Source organism: Lissotriton helveticus, chromosome 7 (genome assembly GCF_964261635.1).
Source record: "Lissotriton helveticus chromosome 7, aLisHel1.1, whole genome shotgun sequence".
In the NCBI taxonomy this organism is placed as follows: domain Eukaryota; kingdom Metazoa; phylum Chordata; class Amphibia; order Caudata; family Salamandridae; genus Lissotriton; species Lissotriton helveticus.
This window is the reverse complement of record NC_136068.1, coordinates 1,923,861,825-1,923,885,613: the sequence shown is the minus strand read 5'-3', so window position 1 is coordinate 1,923,885,613 and position 23,789 is coordinate 1,923,861,825. Positions and strand designations below refer to the sequence as shown.

The 23,789-nt window shown below is 39.7% G+C and overlaps 1 protein-coding gene across 1 annotated transcript in view; it reads right to left on the bottom strand.

Annotated features, from left to right (window-relative positions):
• Positions 1 to 23,789, bottom strand: part of LOC144770900 (sulfotransferase 6B1-like) — a 202,126-nt gene that overhangs the window by 82,588 nt on the left and 95,749 nt on the right. The window contains exon 5 of the mRNA XM_078655692.1: positions 18,256 to 18,350. Coding sequence (XP_078511818.1) covers positions 18,256 to 18,350 — 95 coding nt within the window. The remainder of the gene's footprint in view (positions 1 to 18,255; positions 18,351 to 23,789) is intronic.

Sequence of the window (23,789 nt, the reverse complement as noted above, 5' to 3'; positions counted from 1 at the left end):
ATCCTATCGTCTTGCAATGCGCAATAATACTTTTATCCGTATGTTACACTATTCACACCAGACCAGCAATGCCACTAATTGTTGGGTGTGTGGTCGACTCCCCCCTTTCCAGACACCGAAGGGAGTTCTGCCACTCTTTCCTTATCAGTTTTCACACAATGGTTCATGTGGAGCATGGTCAACGTTAACGTCATCCTCAACTGATATGTCCATTCTGAATAGAACATGTTTCCCAGACAAGGAGGGTCTTTCCCATAGAACAGGGTTAGATCTAGAAAATGAAGTATATGATCTAGGTAATTATTCCTGGAATTTCATGGTGCTGAATGTTCAATCCGAGACTACTCCAGATTTGCCTGCTATTTCATTTCTACCAGTTAAAGGCGAATTATGTGTCAGAAAGAATGGTTCAATACATGTGGGACATAGTGATTGCACTACTATGGTCGAGTATAGTGACAGTGGGAAATCTATTTTCAAAGCCTCACGTCATTCATATTTTGTGTGTGGTCAGACCGCATATGTTCGTCTGCCCCAAGATTGGGATGGAACATGTTATATTGCCTTCCTACTGCCACCAGTTTTCCTAGCCCCATCCGATTATCACAGAAACACGCATCTAGTACACGTTAGACATAGAAGGGAGATCGAGTCCCCAATTGTCGATCAAACTGAAACTACCTTAGAACAATATCAAGATTTCAATAAAGGTTTCTTCTTCTTCATAGGTCCTGTCCAGAATAGTAAGCTAATACGTAGGCTAACTAGAACCCTTGAAGCAGTAGTGAATGAGACTACTTCCGCTCTAGGTAACTTAACTGAAGAACAATCTGCTATGAGATTTGTCGTGCTCCAAAATCGTCTCGTCCTTGACGTCATACTGGCCGATAGGGGAGGAGCTTGTAGAGTCATCGGATCCAGTTGCTGCATTTTCATTCCTAATAACGCACCGTCTGTTTATTCAGCTATAACTAGACTTCATAAAATTGCCCATCAGTTGCACCAGAATCCAGGCACCTGGACATGGTCCGGTTGGCTCTGGAGTATAATATCTGCCTGGGGATGGAAAGTATTGTCATTCCTAGGTATAGCAGTAATGATCGTATTCAGTTGCTGTCTCTGTTTACAATGTGGCCCTGCGATTTGCGGCTTGTGTGCTACATCCTGTATTCCTAGTCCAAAGTCCCGTTCCAAGACAATTCGAGACGAGCAAATGATGCTATATGAAATGATAGATGGTATCATGAATATTGATGTTTCCTGATGGAAACGTAGTGCACAAGGAGGGAATGAGGAAAATTGAATTTTGCCTTGTCATGTGTGCCTACGTGTTCCCCATCCTATATTATATGTGCATGATCGATATGCATATATCCCCCTATGATCGATTAAAGACGCAATTATAGTTGTGTCCAACGTTAGTATGCCAGTTTCCAGTTCTCATGAAAGCAACGAGTATTAGGCCTATGTTGCCCACGTTTTACAGTGTGCACGTTAATTTAGCAAAATGTCCCCGTTTCTAGGCCTCATGAGGGCCCGGACACTAGATTCAAGCTCCTGTCTCCTGAACCCACTCCGAGGAGCGATACAGCCCCCACCTGCATCCCTGACCCTTCACTTACTTCCTGCCGCGCAGCACGGTTCCCGGCCTGGCTCTGCCTGCCTGTCTGCCAAGAGTATGTTATGCCTCCAGTTATCAGTTCAGCTCCTCGTCTTCACATTCCTAAGCTAACGAACCGTATAAACAGCTTCAGCTATAGTCTAGTCTTCCTGTCTCCGTGCAAGTGAATTACTGAAATAATATCCCTAGAAGATTCATAGCACACGCATTACATGTAGAATATATGCATGCATCAGCCTTAGTGTCAAGTAGCCTTTCCCCTGATAACTTTTAGATTCTATCAACATGTACTCCAAACACCAGATACTAGATATGCTATAGGTACATGTCATCCTGACACCGCAGACTTTAGTCTCCTCTTCTAGTGCAGAAGTCATAGCCCCCAGTTCTCCCCGGTAACACGTCATTGCCCATTTGCGCGCACCACTAGGTTAAAGGTCCCAGCTGCTCAGGTAGCCCCCTCCATGTATCCACCCATTCCATGACACTTCTGTGACGTCTACATCACATGTCTTCGTGCACGCCCTGTGCACGCCTTCTTTTCACGCCTACTTTGTTCTTATCTTACGCTTGTCACTTGTTACGCCTACTGTATGTAATGTAATTATAATGTATTCCTATATATACTGTATACTGTTAATGTGATGCTGCCATCCTGCCATCTCTCCCCTGCCCCGGCAGCTGCCTCTCTATTTTATTTCAGGCTGTCCCGATCCTGTCCCTTCCCTTTTGCCTGAATAAAGCCCGTTCGACTCAGATTCCTCGGAATACTTTCCTTTTCCTTCAGCTATTTTCGATTCCATTTTCTTAGGCGGTAAAATGTTTTTTAATCCGGCTCCTTCCTAATATGTAAAGCTATATCATCGCATGCTCTATGATTCGATACGAGCATTTTCTTTGAGAGCCATATGTATTAATTTTTTGTTTCTTTATGCTTGTCCAAAAAGCATTTTGACATGAATTTTATATTGGTACCATTTTTGATCCAGCATTTTCCAACTATGTCAAACTATATCTCTATATGTCCCCTTATTGATTACGAGATTTTCTTGAGGGTCATATACATTAATCTTATGTGCTCTCAAGCTTTCTCGAAAAACATTATTTGACATGAATTTTACATATGAAAAATTACATTTGGAGAGCCTTTCGTTTTTACTGTTTAAATACTCTCGGATGTCTGATGATTTAACCCTGTAGGTTTATTCGCTATAAATCAAATTTTGGTCATTATATGCATTTTACGTCATTGGCGACTTATTGTGCAGTGGGCAACCTAGACATGACTTTTTGGTTTGTAGATTTTCATCCTATGTTGACTTGTTTGTAAACTTGAGGTCAGGTGCGTTCATTGGTTCGCTGTCATGAGCCCTTTGCACTTTTCTATGTTTTCCTTATTAGAGTTAATCTTTACGATAGATTGCCATGATTTAAACTCTGCACAACGTAATCTCTTTATAAAAATATTTCGTATAAACATTACTCCTTTCCCATTTATATTTTCTCATGTTTAGAAATTTAAACAAGGGGTAAGAGGATTCATTGGAATTATACGCTCTCTTCTGTCCTTAAGATCTCCTCTCATATTAATTCAGGTAATTGTTCCAGTTCTTCATCACTTAAGACTTCTGTTTTCTTAACCACGATTATAAATGTTGTTGGTGATTGACTTTACATTTTTTGTTTTAGATTAGGTGCACAACCCATGGATGGTGCACCTTTAGATTCATATTTCGATTATACATGTATCTTTATCGCATCAATGATTATAGGTAAGCCCTTTCTTTATGGGACATAGCTCTGTTGAAATGAACATGTGGATGTAAATATAAAAATAGAACTGGGTCCACACTTGGAGAGCAGGAATTTTTCCGAATAGTTACAATGTCCGGTATCCTGGTAAAGATAATGGAAAGGAATATATTAGATCTGAAGTGTATATATAGGTATTTTCTTTTTCCTCTATAGATAAATCACAAGCCCAGTTGTGTGTATATATATTCTTTTTTGTCCTGGAGGATACAGACATCATTCAGACCTCCAATGGCTATTGCACTTTGAACGTGAGTGTCCTTCTATTTCTTCTTTTTGACCATAGAATGAGATGACCTCGTATTAGATTAGAAGTTGTCAGACATGTACCATTTTACTTTCTTACACTCTTTCTCTTTCTTTCACCTATTTTGGTTTTAGCTAGCTTTTTAATTTTCTCTGCGAAACAGACTTCGTCAGTTGGATCCGTGTGCACGCCTATCTATGCCAAGTTTTGACCATCTATCCCTGGTAGGTTCATTTTTTAATAAAATCCTAATAAAATCTTAATACCTACTCTTCACATGTCATGGTTACTGATCACTTTTGTTGTAAGAATTGTTCTCCAATGTAAATATATAAGTACAGACACCCCTATAGAAATTAACTCAATGCGTGTAGTGTTTTCTGAATTAAGTCTTGCCTCTTGGCAGAATTTTTGAAATGAACTTAATATGTGTAGCCTCTTTTGTAAATAGGTCGCCTTCAGGCTATCTATTAATAATAGTGCAAATAACAGTATATTAGGCTCCATTTAGGTCTAATTCTTTCTTTTGGGAAATGGAACAAAAAGACCCGTACCTTTGCTTGTAATTTCTAAGATGACTAGTTTATTTAAGTTATCTGTTTTTAAACTTGTTACCATTGTTGTTCTTTTTGTTATACAATGGTGCATGATTTTAATAGTTTGTTTTATATGTCTTTTGTAAACACAGCCCTGAAGAAGTCCCATCTGGGACGAAACGCGTCGGCTGTTCGTTTTTCTACCGTTGAAAAAATAAAGGATTCAAACAAATAAGACCCTTTGGACATCATTGTTTTGTGCTATAACATTAATATGATTGTTCTTGCACATTTATAAATCAATGGTGCACCTGTGCCTTTTTTTCATTGGATATAAAATCTTTATACACCAAGATTTTGCTAAAGAGGCTGTTTCAATTTGCAAGGAATTCACTGCTTTTCGTCCCCAGCTCAGAAGTCTCGGATTCGAATATGGTCTTTTTGACCCATCAACAATGCACATTTGTAAAGATAATTTCTCCAAATCGTTCCATCGTCCTAAAGAACTAAAACTGTTCCCTGGTCAGCATTCACAGCACTCAGTGGATACTCATGACTCTGCTACTTGAATTTTACTGTTAAGTATATTTCTGACAAACTTATAGTTTATTTTCACAGAGGGCTACAACGGTTCCGGTTATGCTTGGAAAGCGTGTGTGCGTTTCATTCCTGTTATTAATGTTTCTTGTTTATCGTTTTTCCATGTTTTGTTTGTTTTTCTTTTGACCTATTCTCTACTTTTCACTTGATTCTGGAGCTACTATTTTTCACCCTCTTTCTTTACTTTTCTCACCTCTTCTTGATCTTCGTTTTCCTTCTTTTTATCACGGCTAAGGTTCACAATATCAAGATAGTTTCTTTAAATGTCAAGGGGTTACTCCATTCAGTTAAAGGCACAAAAAGTTTAGACTATCTTGGCAGTTGTAAAGCAGATATTTGTTTTATACAAGAACCTCATATTGATGAAAAAATATTAGATTATATGAAAAAAGTGGGTTGATAGTATTTTCTCTTCTCCTGCAAATGGCAAAAAAATGGTGTTGCTATCCTTTTTGCAAAAAGACTACATTGCCAAATTTTGAGTAAAACCTCTGATACTGATAGCAGATCTGTTAAAGCTAAAATTAAAATTCATGATTCAGTTGTGTTTTTACTAAATGTTTATGGTCCAACTGTGGATGATCCCAACTTTTGGTCTACTATAACAACAGAAGTTCTTAAATTGGGTAAAATTCCTCTTATCGTTGGATGAGGTTTCAATATTAGATCTGATCCCTTATTAGATAGATTATCACTTCCTAAATTTAGACCTCCTAAAGCTTTTTTTGCTTTAAAATCATTTCTTCAAACTACAAAGCTATTTGATATTTGGGGATTGCACTTTCCTACAACATTTAACCGCATGCGTGCGGGCGGAATTCCGCTCGCACGCTGAGATTTTGTAAAGCGCATGTTACGTGACGAGCTGGGCTCGTCATGAGCGTGCGAGGAGGCTACCTCATGACGAGCCCAGCTCGTCATGAGCGTGGAAGGGGTTAAAAAAAAAATTTCTAACCCACACAACTCTCACTCTAGGCTAGATTACCTTTTAATTTCCACACAACTAATTAAATATGTAGTCACTCCTACTATTGGTAATGTTGTTATATCGGACCATGCATTAATTTCTTTTGTTTTGAAATTGAATTCAAATTTTACAAAGCAATCCAGATGGAGAATGAATACTATTATTGTTCTTAATGAACAAAATAAACCTAAACTCTTAGATGCTTTTCATGATTATTTTCTTTTTAATCTAGAAGGCTCTACTGCCATGGTGAACAGATGGGTGGTGCTTCTATTTCTCTCATGGCCCATAAAAATGAATCTTTTAATGCAAATATAAAACATTTAGATGAACAAACTGCAAAATATTAAATACTTTTTATTACATCTAATGACCCTGAATATAGATTCAAATGTCAAAAACTTAGATAGGAGTTTAATTCAATCCTTAGCAGAAGAGCTGGTATTCAACTCTCAAATTCTAAAGCCAAATTTGGTTTTAATGCTAACAGATCTGGAAGACTTTTAGCCAATTACTTACGCATCAAAAAAGATAAAACACAAATTAATTCAATTCATAGCTCTAACAGTAAAATTGCTTTATCCAAAAATGATATTGTAAATGAAGTTTTAGGTTTTTATACTACTTTATATATTAAACCTATTTTGATGATACCTCTTTAATTGCTTCTTTTTTAGCTAGAGGAGGATTACACAAGATTTCCCAATCTGATAAAATTAAACTTGACTCACCCATTCCTCAAGATGAAATTTTATTAGCCATAAAATCTCTTTAAGAAAATAAATCGCCTGGACCTAATGGTATTCCCGCTGAGTTTTATAATGAATTTCAGCTACAGCTTATTCCTCGTTTATTTCAACTTTTTACCTTTTTTGGTTCCTCAGGAATTATAACTGGTTCTTTTACTGAGGGTTTAATTGTTACTTTACCCAAGCCTAATAAAGACCCAACGCTTGTGTCTAATTATCGTCCGATCTCTTTAATTAACCAAGATTGCATGTTGTATACCAAAATACTTGCTACTGGATTATCCTCGGTGTTGGATTTAGTTATACATCCAGATCAATCCGGTTTTATGAAGAACAAGCAGCCCGTCCCGACGTTGTCCGGGTATGAATTGCTGCCGGCCAGTAGTATATTGTTTTGTAGGATTTCGTTTTGATAGCATTTCTTATCTGTGACAGGCCTGTGAAATGCTCCGATTCACAGTGCACTGCTGATGCACTTAAGAGTGCGCGTTCAGTAGTGTGTGAACTCGAGTTTCCCTACTTTATTTTTCCTTGCAATATTATATAGCGCGTACTCGACAACATGGCATGAGCACAATTTACATTACAGAAGAACACATTCATTTGTGGTAGGCACGGGGAGATAACGCTATTTGCCTGGAATCACAGGATGTTGAGCCAATGCCGAGATTCAAACGTAGTTCCCCAGCTCTAAAGTTCGCAATTCTAGAACTTGTGGCAGGAGGTGTGTCTAAAAGTGTATGTCGGTGCTGGCCATCAATGAGAGAGACCTGTGCATTTTTCAAATGGGTGGTGAAAAAATATGAGTATGTAGCTGGAGATGTGGGCCGCTGTGCCACCAATGTACTTACCGGGGGAGGGTAAACACCCATTATTCCGCAACTTTCTTTCCGCATACCATCACTCTGCATACTTTCATTACGAAAGTACCATGACTCCGCAATGTCATTATAACGCACGGCATTACTTTTTATATGCTTTTACCACGCATACATTTACAACAAAATTCGTTGTAAATGCATAAATGGTAAAAGCATGTTTTCTTTTAATGTTTGGATAAGGTAAGTATGGGTATAGGGGTATATGTTTTGGGGTACTGAGGTATATGTTTTGGGGTGTTTGGGTATTTTAAGGGTTCAGATATAGTTTTGGGTTATTTTTAGGGTTCAGGGCTAGGTTTGGGTTTTGGGGTACAGGGTTATTTTATGGTTCAGGGCTAGGTTTGGGTTTTGGGGTACAGGGTTATTTTTAGGGTTCAGGGCTAGGAATGGGGGTACAGGGGTATTTTTAGGGTTCAGGGGTAGGTTTGGGTTTTGGGGTACAGGGTATTTTAAGGGTTCAGGGCTAGGTTTTGGTTTTGGGGTACAGGGGTATTTTAGGGTTCAGGGGCAGGTTTGGGTTTTGGGGTACAGGGGTATTTTTAGGGTTATGGGGTAGGTTTGGGTTTTGAGGTACAGGGGTATTTATAGGATTCAGGGCTAGGTTTGGGTTTTGGGGTACATGGGTATTTTTAGGGTTCAGGGGTAGGTTTGGGTTTTGGGGTACAGGGGTATTTTAAGGGTTCAGGGCTAGGTTTGGGTTTTGGGGTACAGGTGTATTTTTAGGGTTAAGGGCTAGGTTTGGGTTTTGGGGTACAGGGGTATTTTAGGGTTCAGGGGTAGGTTTGGGTTTTGGGGTACAGAGTTATTTTTAGGGTTCAGGGCTAGGTTTGGGTTTTGGGGTACAGGGGTATTTTTAGGGTTCAGGGTATGTTTGGGTTTTGAGGTACAGGGGTATTTATAAGGTTCAGGGCTAGGTTTTGGTTTTGGGGTACAGGGGTATTTTTAGGGTTTAGGGATAGGTTTGAGTTTTGGGGTACAGGGTATATTTATAGGGTAAGATGGGATAGTGTTCAAGGGTGTTGGGGTATTTTAAGGAGTACAGGTGGGTTATGATTATGGGGTGCAGGGGTATTTAAAGGGAGCAGGGTAGGATTCGTTTTCAGGGTGTAAAGGGAAATAAAATAATAAATAAAAATAATATAAATGATGCAATTTAAAAGAATAAATGTTTTAATTAAATTTAAAAAATGTGTGTATGTATATATATATATATTTTTTTTTTTATATATATACATTTTATATATAGACATATTTTTTATGTCAAATCTATGGGTAAATAAGAGGTATCTGTTTAAATATTACTGCTCAATTGCAAAAAAAAAATTGCAATTTATTTTGCACTTTCTATTCAATGGTGTATTTTGTCATGCAATAATGATATCTGTTATTTCGAGCCACTATTTGGGAAGGGTTCTACATTTTAAGTGTATAAATACGGGCACTAGTCCCAGTACAGAAACTGTTTGATTTATAATTAAAATTGCAATAAATGCGTGCGGTTTTACTGCAATGCGATGAACCTGGTAGGCATTACTCGTATGGCCATTGGCCCGGGCATTTTGCCACTTGCACACATGGTTCACACTGGTAGTTACGGTTCTAAGATAGCCGTGTAATCTACCTCTTTTTCCAATGCAAATTTTGAATCGGGCAGAAAACAAATTTAAACGTTCATTTGACTAACAGCCCGCATAAGTTATTGTTCTTAGTGAATGTTAAAGGAAGTGAAATAATTTGCGCGTTCACTTTAGATATTATACTTTGGGAAACTAATATTGCAGAATTTATTACATCTCATGTAACGTGTATGTACTGCATTTATTGTTATAAACCTCCCTTTTTCCACTTCAATATGGCGCTTTCAGTTACAGATACATTACATTGCATTAGTACTTTGTTTATGTTTACACTGTGTATGTTGAAAACTTTATTTATGCACGTCATCACTTCACGAAAAAGTATCGTGTGATCAAGACACCGCCGGGTGTCGAAACGCGTAGCAATAATTGTGGAATAAACTGGTGAGACCTTTCCCTCTCTGAGTGCGCATTGGATTTCTTTTCTTGGCTGTTGCAATATATATATATATATATATATATATATATATATATATATATATATATATATATATATATATATAAATACACATATATACAAACATATATTTGATGTTTTAATAATGTACTTTTACAATGTATATGACTTTACCACACATGCATTTGCGTTATAATGGCATGGGTGATGGTATGCGGGATGTTGGTTTGCGGAATATCGTCACATATTCCCGGGGGAGAGATAGTCCCTTTCTTGCTATTTCCGTGGAGGCGGGCCTTGTGTTCGGATGTGCGTGGCGCAAGGCCTGTGCGCAACAGAAGTGGAAAATCTCCAGTGTGCGCTTCAGGCGTCACCGGAACTTAAGGCGAGATTACATTTCCTGCACAATGGCCCCTGTTTGCGGTCCTTCTGGCCCTTGGGAATAGCGCCATGCCTGACCTCCATACAGTAAAGCAGGTGCACGTCACTGGGAGCGCGGGGCAAGCACACCCGGAGCTGGAATGTACAGAACCTGGGAAGAAAAAAAATGAAATAATAGACACAACGCTCGCTTTTTTTTCCATAATCCCGCGCCCCTCACATGCCCATGCCCCCAGCACACGCCCACAGCACACAATATGAGACATGGCATGAAGGGCGGAACGTACCACACGCCCCCACCGTTTGTCACACCCCCAGCACATGCCCACAGCACAACACAGACACACCCACAAGGGACTACTTTGCTGGCACGGTTCTTTTACCTTTTAAATGTATATGGTGGGCGTCTGCATAGCCTATGTCGTTCTGCTGCAACTGCCCTTTCCAATGCTGTATCGGGTGTTGTGATTGGTGCTGTGGTTCCTGAGATTACCTGCCTCAAAGGTTTGGGCTCTCTCTTTATTATATTAGTATAGATAGATATTCTGCCAATAATACAGGAACTTTGCTTCATGTTATTGAACAAGAATGCACTTTATCTTCACCATCAGGAATTCTTGCATTAGACGCTAAAAAAGCTTTCAATAAAATTCACTGGCAGTTTTTATTTCGTACTTTATTATCATTTAATTTTGGTGACAGGTTTATCCGTATGATTTCTGCTTTGTATTCTCCTGCCTATTGCTCGTTTATTTATTAACGGCCAAATTTCAAACCAATTTTCTCTTTTCAGAGGTACAAGACAATGTTGTCCCCTCTCCCCGCTTTTGTTTCTTCTCGGTATTGAACCCTTACTTGTTTCCATTAGAAAATATGACAAAATTACTGGAATTAATATCAAAGAAGTTATTATTAAAACTTTAGCTTATGCTGATGATGTACTTTTATTTGTTAGTGATCCTTTATCCTCTTTTCCTTCCCTGATGGAATTTTTTTCGTTTTCTTCCACTGTTTCTGGATACAAATTACATTCCAATAAAACAGAATTCTTTCCTTTAAATACTTACTGTACTCCTTATGTGCTACCTATAAATAAAATTATTTGGCAAAAAAGATAAATGTAAATACCTTGGTTTTATACTTTCTTCATCTATGAAATCAACAATATTGATGAAGTGTGACTCCTTCTTAAATTATATTAAAGATAAGATCTCCAAATGGTCCTCTCTCCACCTTTCATGGTGGGAAAGAATGAACTCCATGAAAATGACTAAAGCACCCACATTTTGTTATTCCCTTGCTATGATTCCTACTCAATTTCCTTTAAAGTTTTATAAAACTGTAGAGAAGCTCCTCTCCAAATTTCTTTGGATCAACAAATCATCTCGTATCAGATATAAAAAATAAAAATTGTCCAAATATAATGGGGGTTTTTGGATTACCAGACTTTTTTCTTTAAAGCAAAGCTTTTATTTTAAAACAAAGCTCTCTTTGATTACATCGCTCTTTTCTGAGTAATCCCTATAATTGGCTTCTTATCAAAAAATCTTTAATAGAACCCTTTCCTCTACCCACTTAGCTAACTATGTCTAATAAATCCCATTTTTTTCATAATTATGGTATTTTAAGGTCCACTAAACTAATTTTAAATGATTTAGATAACATTTTTCAATCACCCATACCCACTACTGAAGATATGTCATTGTGGTATAACCCAATCATGAAACTTAATAGGAATGTTAGATTTTGGTGTTCTTGGATTAAAGCTGGTATATTTTACAGTAAAGATGTTTATTGCAATACTGCTTTTATTTCATTTGAAGCTTTACAAGCAAAATTTCTTTTACCTCCTTCTGATTTTATCAACTATGAATCTTTATGTAATTCCATTTTAAATTCATTCCCTTATTATATTCCTTCTAATGTTAAATCAGATTTATCAATTTATATTGAAACAGTTTCTACTTTCTCTCATGGCATTTCTATATCTTTCCGGAAGAATTGCGGTTCTGTTCGTCTTTGGGGCAATTCAAGAAGAGCCTAAAAACTTGGCTGTTCTAGGGGCTCAGGCGGAGTGAGTGGTTGAATCTTTTGCTGCTAGGCGCCGTGAGATCCCCTTGGGGATGATTCGTCACGCCATACAAATGTTAAGTAAAAATAAAAAATATTATATTAAAAAAAAAGTATATCTCTCAAGGAACCAACATTGATGTGATCTCAACATTCTGGAATAACAAACTTTCAATTTCTTTATCTATTGATACATGGAAAGTTATTTGGCTTAATAGTATTTCTGGTTGGTTACTCGTTTCGCTCTATCAAACTAATACTTATATTTTATATAATCTTTTATGTACACCATTACGTTTATTTCAAGCACAACTTCTTCCATCTTCAATTTGTTGGCACTGTAATTTACATAATGCTTCATTACAACATATGCTTTATGATTGTCCTTTTGTTTTTAAATTTTGGACAGATGTTTGGGAAATTATAAAAAAAAGGTACTAAATATTCATGATAATGTTTCATTCAAACTGTTAATCTGTAAATCTGTTGTTCTTTCACAAAAAGTAAACTTTTCAATTTTCTATTATCAGCAGCTTTTAAATCCATTACAACATGTTGGAAAGAAGTTTCATTATTATCTGTTCATGTTTGGTGGTTGTGGCTCATTTTTACTAGAAGAGGAGCTCAATTATATTTTAATGGCATTCATCATAATTCTAATTCTTATCATAGTTTTTGGAAAACTGTTGATATATATTTATCTTCATAAATATGTTTTTATTGCCAGTTGTTCATTGATATTTTAATAGTCTAATCTTCATGTTATAGTAGCTCAATTTTATTAGCATCATTATTTAGATTTATATTTGTTCCTCCCCTCCCTTTTGTTTTTTCTATGATTATATTTACTGTCTTTACCTATTGTAATTTAATGGCTGTTTTTAAATTATCTTTCAATTGTAATTGGGTACATTTTTGGTACTATTTTTGTATTGTTTTTGTTTATTGTTTCATTTGAAATTTCAATAAACTATTTTAAACACAAAAAAACCTTGCATTAATATTAATAGACTTAATTAAGTGCCAGAGTACATGTAAATTCTGGATTTTAGCAACAAAACAGCCTTTGCATCCAAAAGATCAACCTATTCAGACAAACTACTTCTATGGCTCCAAATGAGGGTGCTGCAAACCACAAGCATTTTGAAATAAAATGTTTGTCAGTAATGGACAAAGATAATGCTACAACCAGCCATTGTATACAAGAGAATGAACAAAGGTCAAACAAGGCACAAAATGAGAGACTGCCGGAGACCTTTAAACTTCTATTAGTAATTTGCTATCCACAAAGACAGCATGTGAGAAAAAAAATATTCAGCTGCAAATGCATTGCGTTTGTCTGGTGAACCGGATAGTTGGACTGCTCATGCTTGGAAAAAGGAGGTATGTGTTTTTAACATAAAAGATAGCCAAAAAGTAACCAGAGTTAACACAAAAATAACTCATTATGAATGAAGTTGGTGTGTTTGACAAAAACTGCAAGGTTTCACATAAATAGCATTACAGGAAATCGGAAAAGACAATTGGGGGAAAAAAACCAATTCACGCGCTCAAAATTAATGAAATTACACAGTTTTCAAAAACCTGGTCAATGCGTGCTCAGAGGAAAAATTCACGCAACAAAAGCTTTAAATGCGTGTAATTATTGTTAGTGTAATCATGTATTCAATGCATGCAATAGTCGTTAAGGAACCAAAAAAATGCTGTGTTAAACAACATGCAACGATGGCTGCATTTTAATAGGTTTAGCTTATTCAAAAACACACGACCCATTAAGTTAGTAGTTGCCCATTTTACATTTTTATTAACTATTAGGTTGTGCGTGGGAATGTTTTTATTCTTTAGCATCTACTAATGCAGTGCCAATAGACAACAAGGAAAAGTAAACAAAATGCAGTAGTCTAACAAGCCAACAAAATGAATTGTGCTCCAAAAACGAAGAAACCATACAGCTCTGAAAACCTTTCACAATGCATGCTAAAATGATATAATTATATTTAAAAAATGTGTATTGAAACAAAAGCAAGCAAAAAACATTAATGTGCACATTAGTTAAAAAAACTAGTCATCGCGACCTAAAACATAATAAATAAAACAGCTCTCAAAAACATTGACAGTGCGTGGTGAGGGCATAACATGATATCGAAGTAAATGTTGCCCACACATACATTGAAGGAAACGAGACAGTGCTCATAACCAAAAATTTGAAGCAGAAACAAAACCAAGCAACAAAAACTTTGAATGCGTGGAATTGCTGTTAGTTTAATCACAATCTAAACTCAGACAATGGTCATCAACAAGCAACAAAATGCTGTGCTTAAACGGCATGCAACGATGGCCGTGACATAGTTTCAATGAGTGGAATTAGGGAAGGTAAACTAGAAAAGGTTCCACACAAAAGCGGATGAACAGAGTACTTCAATGAATTGGAGCTGATAAGAGCCTCTTTAAGATATCTATATATATAAAAACGAATGTATGTCTGTCTGTCTGTCTGTCTGTTGGTCCTTCATGCATTACTCCACCATTCATCCAATCGCCATGAAACTTTGGGAAGTTGTTGAGTACACTCCAGTGAAGGTTTCTGGCATACAGTTTTTTTAAATATCGCCCCCCCAGGGCCCTCATAATCTTTCGAATACTGATGTACGCACCAGACGGAAAAACAACAAATTGTGTATCTACAAGCACTCGAATAAATAAATAGAATTAAAATAGCATTCATCCGATCGCCAGGAAACTTTAGGAAGTTGTTGAGCACACTCCCGCAAAGGTTTCTGCATAATTTCTTTTTAAATATCAGCCCCCCAGGGCCCTCATAATCTTTTGAATACTGATGTACGCACAAGACGGAAAAACAAAAAATCGTGTATCCACAAGCACTCGAATAAATAAATTGAATTAAAACAGCATTCATCCGATCGCCAAGAATATTTGGGAAGTTGTTGAGTACACTCCCGCGAAGGTTTCTGGGATAAAAAAAATTTAAATATCGCCCCCCTAGGGCCCTCGTAATCTTTCGAATTCTGATGTACGCACCAGACGGAAAAACAAAAAATCGTGTATCCACAAGCACTCGAATAAATAAATAGAATTAAAACAACACTTTGAAATGTTTTACATATTAAAATGAGTAAGTTTCAATAAAAATGACACAATGTAAATTGAATGTTATCATAACGAGTTTCTTTGAATTTCTTTTCTTCGGAAATCGCAGCAACGCGCGACGGGTAAGCTACTATTAAATACAAGAGATCTCACGCTGTGTAGACAAAACCTAAAAATGAAAACCTTTGAAATGATACCACCTTTGCAGGCACCACCCATCTACATAAGTTTATTACTGGACATTCTAAGCATGAGACCTCTCCACAAACAATCACCTGAGCATGCAGATACCCCAATTCCAATACATTCTAACAAAAGGCTGAGCATGCCATTCTCTATCTTCCAACATGTTCCTTATGACAGATTCGGAAATTTAGGACATCTAAAACGACCTTATTGAAGGGATGTTGAACAAACAGGGGAAACGTTTATTTTACTCTGTATATGTATACTAGCAGCCTGTCCCGACGTTGTCCGGGTATGAAATAGAATGTGTGTAATGTGTGTATTCAGGTACAGTCATTCGTGTGTCCTCCCGCTTCAGGCCCAGCTGCAGCCCTGGTTCATGTTAGCAGGCGCATGTAATTAGTGTAGTGATCCACTGCCTGAGCCCGGCTACAGCCCTGGCTGATGTTAGCAGGTGCGTGTAATTTGGTTTAATGTGATAGTTCAGTAACAGCACGCATGAGAGCTGCAGTAATTGTCCCCTCAGACATGATCAGTCGTGTGTGCCCCTGCTTGAGGGCCAGCGGCGACCGTCTAACAATTAGAATTGTGTGAGTCTTGAATGATTGTTTCCCGCTGTTCTTATTTTTTTATGACCCACACCGACGCTCTTCGGCCCGAGTGCTTTTTAAACGCACCCAGGCCAAGCCACACACTGAGTTCGGCCCATTCAGACGCACCCAGGCCAAGGCACACATTGCATTCGGCACCCTCAGTATGTGTGAGATAACGGGCAGTCCCCCAAGGGAGTCTTGCGAATGGTTACTTACCACGCTTCGATGTGAACGCCTTTGTGACACCCCAGCACACAGCAGATGATCTGATTAATGTACGACCCAGATGGCATGAAGTGCGGAACATAGCATAAGCCCCCAACGTTTGTTACACCCCCAGCGTGCCCCTTGATGCAGCGCAATTGGCGCTTCACATTTCATGAAGGGCGGACACACGCCCACAGCGCGGACACACGCCCCCAGCGGGCCCCTTGATGTGGCGCAATTACGACTCACATGGCATGAAGGGCGGAACGTACCACATGCCCCCAGCGTTTGTCACGCCCCGAGCACACACCCACAGCAGAACGCAGACACGCCCACAAGGGACTACTTTGCTGGCACGGTTCTTTTACCTTTTAAATGTATATGGTGGCCGTCTGCATAGCCTATGTTCTTCTGCTGCAACTGCTCTTTCCAACGCTGTATTGGGTTTAGTGATTGGTGCTGTGGTTACTGAGATTACCCGCCTCAAAGGTTTGGGCTCTCTCTTTATAATATTAGTATGGATGTTCGAGTTATTTGTGCTATTTAGATGATTTTAAGTAAACCCACATAAAACATTTTGATTGATTGAAAATACTTGGGGCACCATTATCATGGTGGGCGGACCGTAACGGTATGCAGGACCACTAGCCAGGGGTGCAATTAGCGGTGGCATCTCCATTCCCAGCATTGTGGCGGGCGGTGCTCACAACAACGCCCGCCACAATGCTGGGAATGCACGTGTGCATTGGCATGCACAAGGTGACAGGCACCGCATGGCACCTGCCACCTTGTCCATGCCAATGCAGGGGTCCCATGTGCACCGCCATCCCCCAACATCCTGGGGGCCCGCTGTGGGCCCCCAACAGCAAAAACTGCATGCCGTTGCCGCCATGGAAAGGCTGCTCTCCACCGGCATCCTGATATGGTTGGAGGTGTCTTACAGATACCACCACCATATTGTGGCAGTTTTCCGCCCCGTCAACATGTCGACTGGCGGAAAAGCAGCAGATGGTCTTACCGTCCGCCACGGACCACCCAGCCATCCAAATGTGGTGGGGTCAATCATGGAAGGATGACGGGCAGATCACCCCTGCCGGCCCGGCGGGGGCGATCTGCCCGCCATCCTAATAGGCCCCTTAGTTTTGACCATTTCTCCCCAAGTCATCCAATGAACACACTTTAGAAACCTAAATGATGCAACATTGTGCTTCAGAATTGAACAAATAAAAGTTTAACTTGTGTTACCGTGACTCATCTGTCTATGAACTGAGAGTCCTCATGTTATCATGTGCACCTGGTGTGACTTCTAAAGTACCCGCCCAGGCACCCGTTAATCTAAGGATGAGAAATGCATATAAGGTACGGAGACACGTATGTACCATAAGAGACACTGTAATAAACTTGGTACATGGGAAGAAGGCAGCAGTACCCTCTACATATTACATGTAAATGCCATGCAGGGAACTGTAATAAACTTGATATATGTGAACAGACAGTGGTACCCCCAATATATTACATGTCATGTCAAGGACATGCTGGGAACCTTAATGATCTTGGCATATGTAAACAGGACTGCGGTACCGTCAACATATTTCATGCCAAGGGTTTGCAGGTAACTGTAATGAACTTGGGAGATTGAAACAGGACATCGGAACCCTCAACATATTACATATCAAGGGTACACAGGGAACCATAATGAACTTGATATATTTCAACAGAACAGCAGTTCCCTCAAAATATTACATGGCAAGGACATGCTGAGAACAGTAAAAAAAAAACATGTCATATGTGGCGCCGCGGCCAGGGCGACTGACGCTGGAATCTGGGGATCTCGGTTCGATCCCCGGCTCCAGCGGCAGGTTAGCCCAGCACCATGTGACTCTGGGCAATAGCTTGCTTAATCTTCCCGACGGCCCCCAGCGCCTAGAGACCCTAACGGGTGATTGTGCGCTTTACAAATGTGGATTATTATTTATATTATTATTATAAACAGGACAGTAGCACCTTTAGGATATTACATGCCATGGGTACGAAGGGAACTGTGATGAACTTAATATCTGTGAAGAAGACAGTGGTACCCTCAACATATTACATAGCAAGGGTACGCACCACTGCTCTTCGGGACCAGCAGAGCAGGATGGGGATGTGCTGAGTTACTGTCTTTGGCCCATTTTGTCACTTGACTCTCAAACAACTATGTAAATATTCCAAGTGGATGCTAAACCTCACAATGCAATGGAAACCACCAGCAAACACTTCTTACCGCTTTCATGTCTTCGAACATTAGGACCATCACATTTTCATCGTCTATATGTTCATTCCAGGCAACGGCATATTCAAACCATGAACCCCAGACCACTGAAACAGAAAGGGATGTAGGTGAAGTAGTGTCACTACTTTTAGCACTTTTATACCCTACAGATGAACATATCAGCAATTTACTTTTCAGTATTATCACCCATATTATCCCTACTCTGTCCACTACATTCTGCACAAAGGGTCAACACTTTTTTGCTGTCACAAAGACTCTGATCAGAGCCCTTTCTACTCCAATATAGCCTTTGGTTATTTTCAGAACCCTAATGGTTATTCAGTCGCTTGATAGTAAATCGCAAAACAGGTTTGCCACTACCGAACTGCAAATTGAAAAAAGGCATGTGTAGGGTGTACCTTCCAGTTTCTGATTTCTAATGGTATGGGACAATGGTCACAAATCATTGAAAGGTTACCGACACCCCAAAGGAGGTAATAAGCCACTCGCAAACCGGAAGTGCCTCTTAGGGACCCATTCCTCTATGTCAATGTTGTGAAAAAAATAAAAGTAGTAGACCGGGGTCTTTTGGACCTCTGCTTTCTGGTAAAAAAAGTTTTAAAGGCTGTGTTCATGAAATAATATTGCTGTATTTAAAACCAATCACAGGCATCATGGTATGCTGACCCCAGCAGGCTACCATCCGTGTGAAGGCCTCAATTAGCAGTGGGTCTCAGTTTACGACCTACCTCATGCATAGCAGTGAAGTAGGTCAAATTCCAACATCCTACAAATTTGAATTTTGTGAACCATGTTTGCAATTTTGTGAACCATGTTTTAATTTATATGTTGGTTTGCAAAAATTCAATGTATTCGGATAAAGTCATTGGACAAATTGCGACCACTTTTGCTGAATGCGGTGTACGGACATAAGGCCCAAAGTCCTGAATCTTGAAGCAAATAAAAATGTAATCTTAGGATGAAGACAAAATGTAAATGTGCAGCCTGTAATAAAGTGGTGTTCTACATTAGAGAAGCAAACCTACCTAAATTAAACAAGCATTGGCATAGCCAATAGGTCTAGAGTTGACCGCCAGCCTTTTGGCAGTTCTTGTTTTGTATGGTCATGGCTTTTTTAAAGCTTCATTGTTTGGGAAGCTGCTGGGTCTTCATCAATCTAAAAACAAATAATGACTAAAGAAAAACAAGTTTTATGGTCTCAAAAAAGCACATTACCATAGAACTCCCTGGCACTGAAGTCAACTACCTTGTGTGTGAATGTGCTCTTTGTGAAAAGGCAGCATGCCATAACTGACAGTGAAGTCAGCCAATGGCTGAAGGGGGCTGATGCATTTCCCCTTGATGCATGCTTAAGTGTGTTGGAGAAATATGTGAATGACAATCACAGACAAATGGATGAAGTGTGGCTGAAAACCCGTATAAGTAATCATGACAGGCACATACTTTTAGTAAAATCAAAACATCATGGCTAACACAGAGCAAAACAAGCCAATCATTCTGCCATTGGCTGTCAGCCTCGAGCCTTTGAGCAACAAAGAGAGAAAGAGATAGAGAGAAAGAGAGAGAGAGTGAAATAAAGAGAAGCAGGCAAGAAAGAAGAAAGTAAGAAAGAGAAATGAGGAAAGACTGAAGGAAAAAAGAGAAAGAAGTAGGAAGGAAAGAAAGAAAGAAAAATAAAGGCAGGCAAGAAATAAGGAAAGGAAGAAAATGAAAGGAAAGAAAGAAGGAATGAAAGCAAGTAAGAAGGAAAGAAAGATGAAAAGAAAGAAGGAAAGCAAGAAAGGTGGAGCACAAGAAAGAAAGAAAAGAGAGAGTAAGGGAAAGAATGAAATAAAGAAACAAACAAACAACCAAAGAAGGAAGGAAAGAAAGAAGGAATACCAATTGTGAAAAAAAGTTTTAAAAAATGATCGATGAATTGGTTCACTGGTTCAAGTACAGACCCACAACCGGATATGATGGGCCTCCCTGGAGGATTATTCAATCCCTTGTGCACCTTGGGCAGGGTGTAGATGGTCGGGATCCGAGGTTCTTTTTTGATTAGGAAGTCCCTTTCCGGTGTACTGAGGAAGCCCTGGTTGACCCCTTCCTCTGTCAATGTTTCTATCAGTGTTCTTATACTCACTGTTGGGTCTCTTGGTGTCGGCTGATAGCTATCTCTTTCAGCCAGCTGACGTTGGATCTCTGTTATGTAGTCGTCCGTATTTTGTAATACCACCGCTCCCCCTTTATCTGCTGCCTTCACGATAATGGTTGTGTTGTTGCTGAGCTCCTTTAATGCAAGGTTCTCTCCTTTAGTGATGTTGTATTTAATGTAATGTCTTTCTTCAAGACTCATCATCACTTCTTGCATTACCGTTTGTTCGAATGCCAGTATCCGTTGGCTCATACAGTAGGATCCAGGGGTGAAGGTGGATGGCGGTTTAAACCGAGTCGCTGTTATCTTGGGATTGTAATCATTCCTACCAAAGTAGTATTTCAGCCGTACTTTGCGGAAGAATTTTTGTAGTTCCATTTTTGTTGTAAAGGCATCAGGCCTGTTTGTAGGGATGAATGAAAGTCCTTTGCTGAGAACACTTCTTTTAGCAGGTGTAATCTGATGATTTGATAGATTAATGATGGGATCCGAGAGTGGATGGGTTTCTGGTATAGGATCTCTCGTATGCTGGACATCGTCATACTGTATGCCTTCAATCATAGTGGATTGGGATCCAGTTGTTTCTCGAGGTGGTTCCATTCCCTCATCCGTGTTAGGTGGTTCGTCTCTCTGTGCACTGGTTATCAAATCAACCTCGAGTTGTCGCTGGGTGTGCAGATCATCTCTTTGCGCTTCTGTTATTTCTGACATATTTGTATTGGAGCCAGGGGCATTGTCGTCTAAGGCTTCGGTTACCATCTGTAGGATTGTTTCCGGGTTGAGATCTCCCCATGCACTTCTGGTTGGTAGAATCTCACTCTCGTGTTCCCTCTCGCCGCCCCTCTTGGCCTGTTCCATGTTCTTCTCGGTGCCCAACCTTGTTGGGCTGTGCCGCCTCGGTTGGGTGGGCGGTAGCCTTGGTCTAAAAAATGTTGTTGTTGTGGACCCTGTGGTTGTTGTCTGCTGGTTGATGCAGTTTCTTGTTCCGAGTCAGATCCACTGCCAGCTGAGGAGTTGGAGAATGTTGTGAACCTCCTTGGCCCTTGTCTGCCTCTGTTGGTAAAGAAGCCTTGATCGTCCTCTTCGTAGTATTCGTCCGCAAGGTATGGATACGTGATTTTTTGGTCGTAGTTGCGGATGTCTTTGCTTAGTTTGTCCAATTTTCTATTCAATGTTACTGTATTGAACTCAGCCAAAGTCTTCTCTGCTTTCTCTAGTGCTTCTTTGGCGTTTGCAAGCGCCCCGTCTTCCAATATTTCCTTTTTCAGGTCAGCAATTTCCTGTATCAGTTTTTTGACGTAATCTATGGCCGTCTCCACCCCTAGCACCATCCAGTGCCTGGAGCAGTTATTTGCCACAAAACTGGAGCCTTCCCTAAATTTCGGCACGTCTATGAATATTCCAGGCTCATTCCTGATTTGCAAGCCTTTGGGAATAATGTTGGATGCAAGATATTTAGCAAGAACGTGTCCATGGAGACGGGATCGGATTAGTTTCTTTTCAAGTCTTTCTATTTTGAGCAGCTTTTCATTGAGTGTTACATCAGAGGTTGTTCTCTCTGAACCAAGGAGAAAGCTTGATGAACTTTGCTCCTCTATCAATTTCGCTATGTAGTCTTCACTGTAGGACAAGGTTTCTTTATCTGACATTCTTAATTTAATTAAAGTACATTTCAAACAAATTGTTAAAAAGCATGAATCAACGTAATGAACCCTCGCAAGTGAGCACTTGCAAAAGAATGTTTCAACAAAAAGGGGTGACCCTGTGTCCCTCAGAACCTGGGTATGCGTGATTGAAAACAAAAGTGGTTCTGTCGGGTGAGCGCTAACATTGCTTTAAACAAAGGCTGAAAAGCTCAAAACATAAACAAAAACCTCTCTCTGAGAAAAATGTATTTTATATGGTAAAAGCAGGGAACACAAAGCACGGCAATTACTTCATTCCGTTTTCGGTTCAGCATTTAAAACATATTATTTGTGACTGTTGTGAACATACAGCCTGATTCATGTACGGGCCGTTTTGCGTGGCCCTAATAGCGAATCATAGCTACTCGCTATTGAGGACACGCAAAACGGTATTCATGTAGGAATTGCTAAATAAATAGCGATTCCTACATGTTCTCTATTTGCGAGTAGAAAATTGCTACTCGCAAAAAAAGGAATAACTCCCCATTCATTCCTATGGGCCAAAAGGCCCATAGGAATGAATGGGGAGTATCCCTTATTTGCGAGTAGCAATTTACTACTCGCAAATAAGATAGCGATTTTAAGGGTGCCAGGGGTGTCCAAAGGACACCCTGTAGCCCCCTTAAAATGCACATTTGAACAGGTGTTGCGCACACACATGTCCAAAGGACATGTGTGTGTGCAACATGCAACTTAGAAAAATGCTTTTAAAAGCATTTTTCTAAGTTTTTGCTATTTACCGAGAGGTCTGACCTCTCGGTAAATAGCGGCCCAAATTTGCAAAATCACAATTTTTGAAAGTGTCATGAATAGCATTTAAGGAATCTCTAATAGAGATTCCTTAAATGCTAATTCTCGCATATTAGCTAATTCTTCATTAGCGATTTTTGCATTTGGGATTGTGAATCCCAAATGCCAAAATTGCACTCGCAAAAGGCAAGATTCTGAGAATCTTGCCCTTTGCGAGTGCAATTTAGCTTCATGAATCAGGCTGATAGTGACTAGTGCAAAGCATATAGTGACATTTATATACAAATATATACAAATGGGAAGCGGGGAAGGGGGAAATGTCTTTTGTTGGGGGGCCAGTATTCAAGAGTTAGAATTCTAAGGAAACAGATGGTTATTGTCCAAGTTCCTGGTGGTATCTTGGCCAAATTAGAGCGTCGACGTTTCGACCCTATGGCGCCCCAATTGGTGGTCGCGGCGGGTCTTTATCAAGACAGGGGGTGAGGACCTGGAAAAAGAGGGGAACGAGGTATCAGAGAGAGTTCTAAAAGTTACTTTGTCATAAGTAACAAACATGCAGATTTACTCACGGGTGGGTTTGGATTCACAAGGGAAGCTTGTCAGTCGACGTGGGTGGGAAAGGAAGCTACATTCAGACCTAATATAGCTGAGTACGTTCAAAGTTCTATTTAAGGTGTGCCTAAGTGGGTCTTTTAAGCATAGGCGATAACGGGTACGCTCAAGTGACTAGTGTGCGGTCCGATTATGCTGGGGAAGTCTGCGGGGAGCTGGGACCGGGTGCTTACCCTCGATTCTGCAAACTGGGATAGTTGTGGAGGCGGTTCAAGCAGTGTCAAAGCGCCATCAGAGCTGTCAGGATAAAGCTCGAACAGAGTGAGCCCGGGAAGCCTGGGCTGTTAAGCATGCTAGTTGCTATGCAATGCGTGTCAGCAATAATGACGCGACACGGCTCT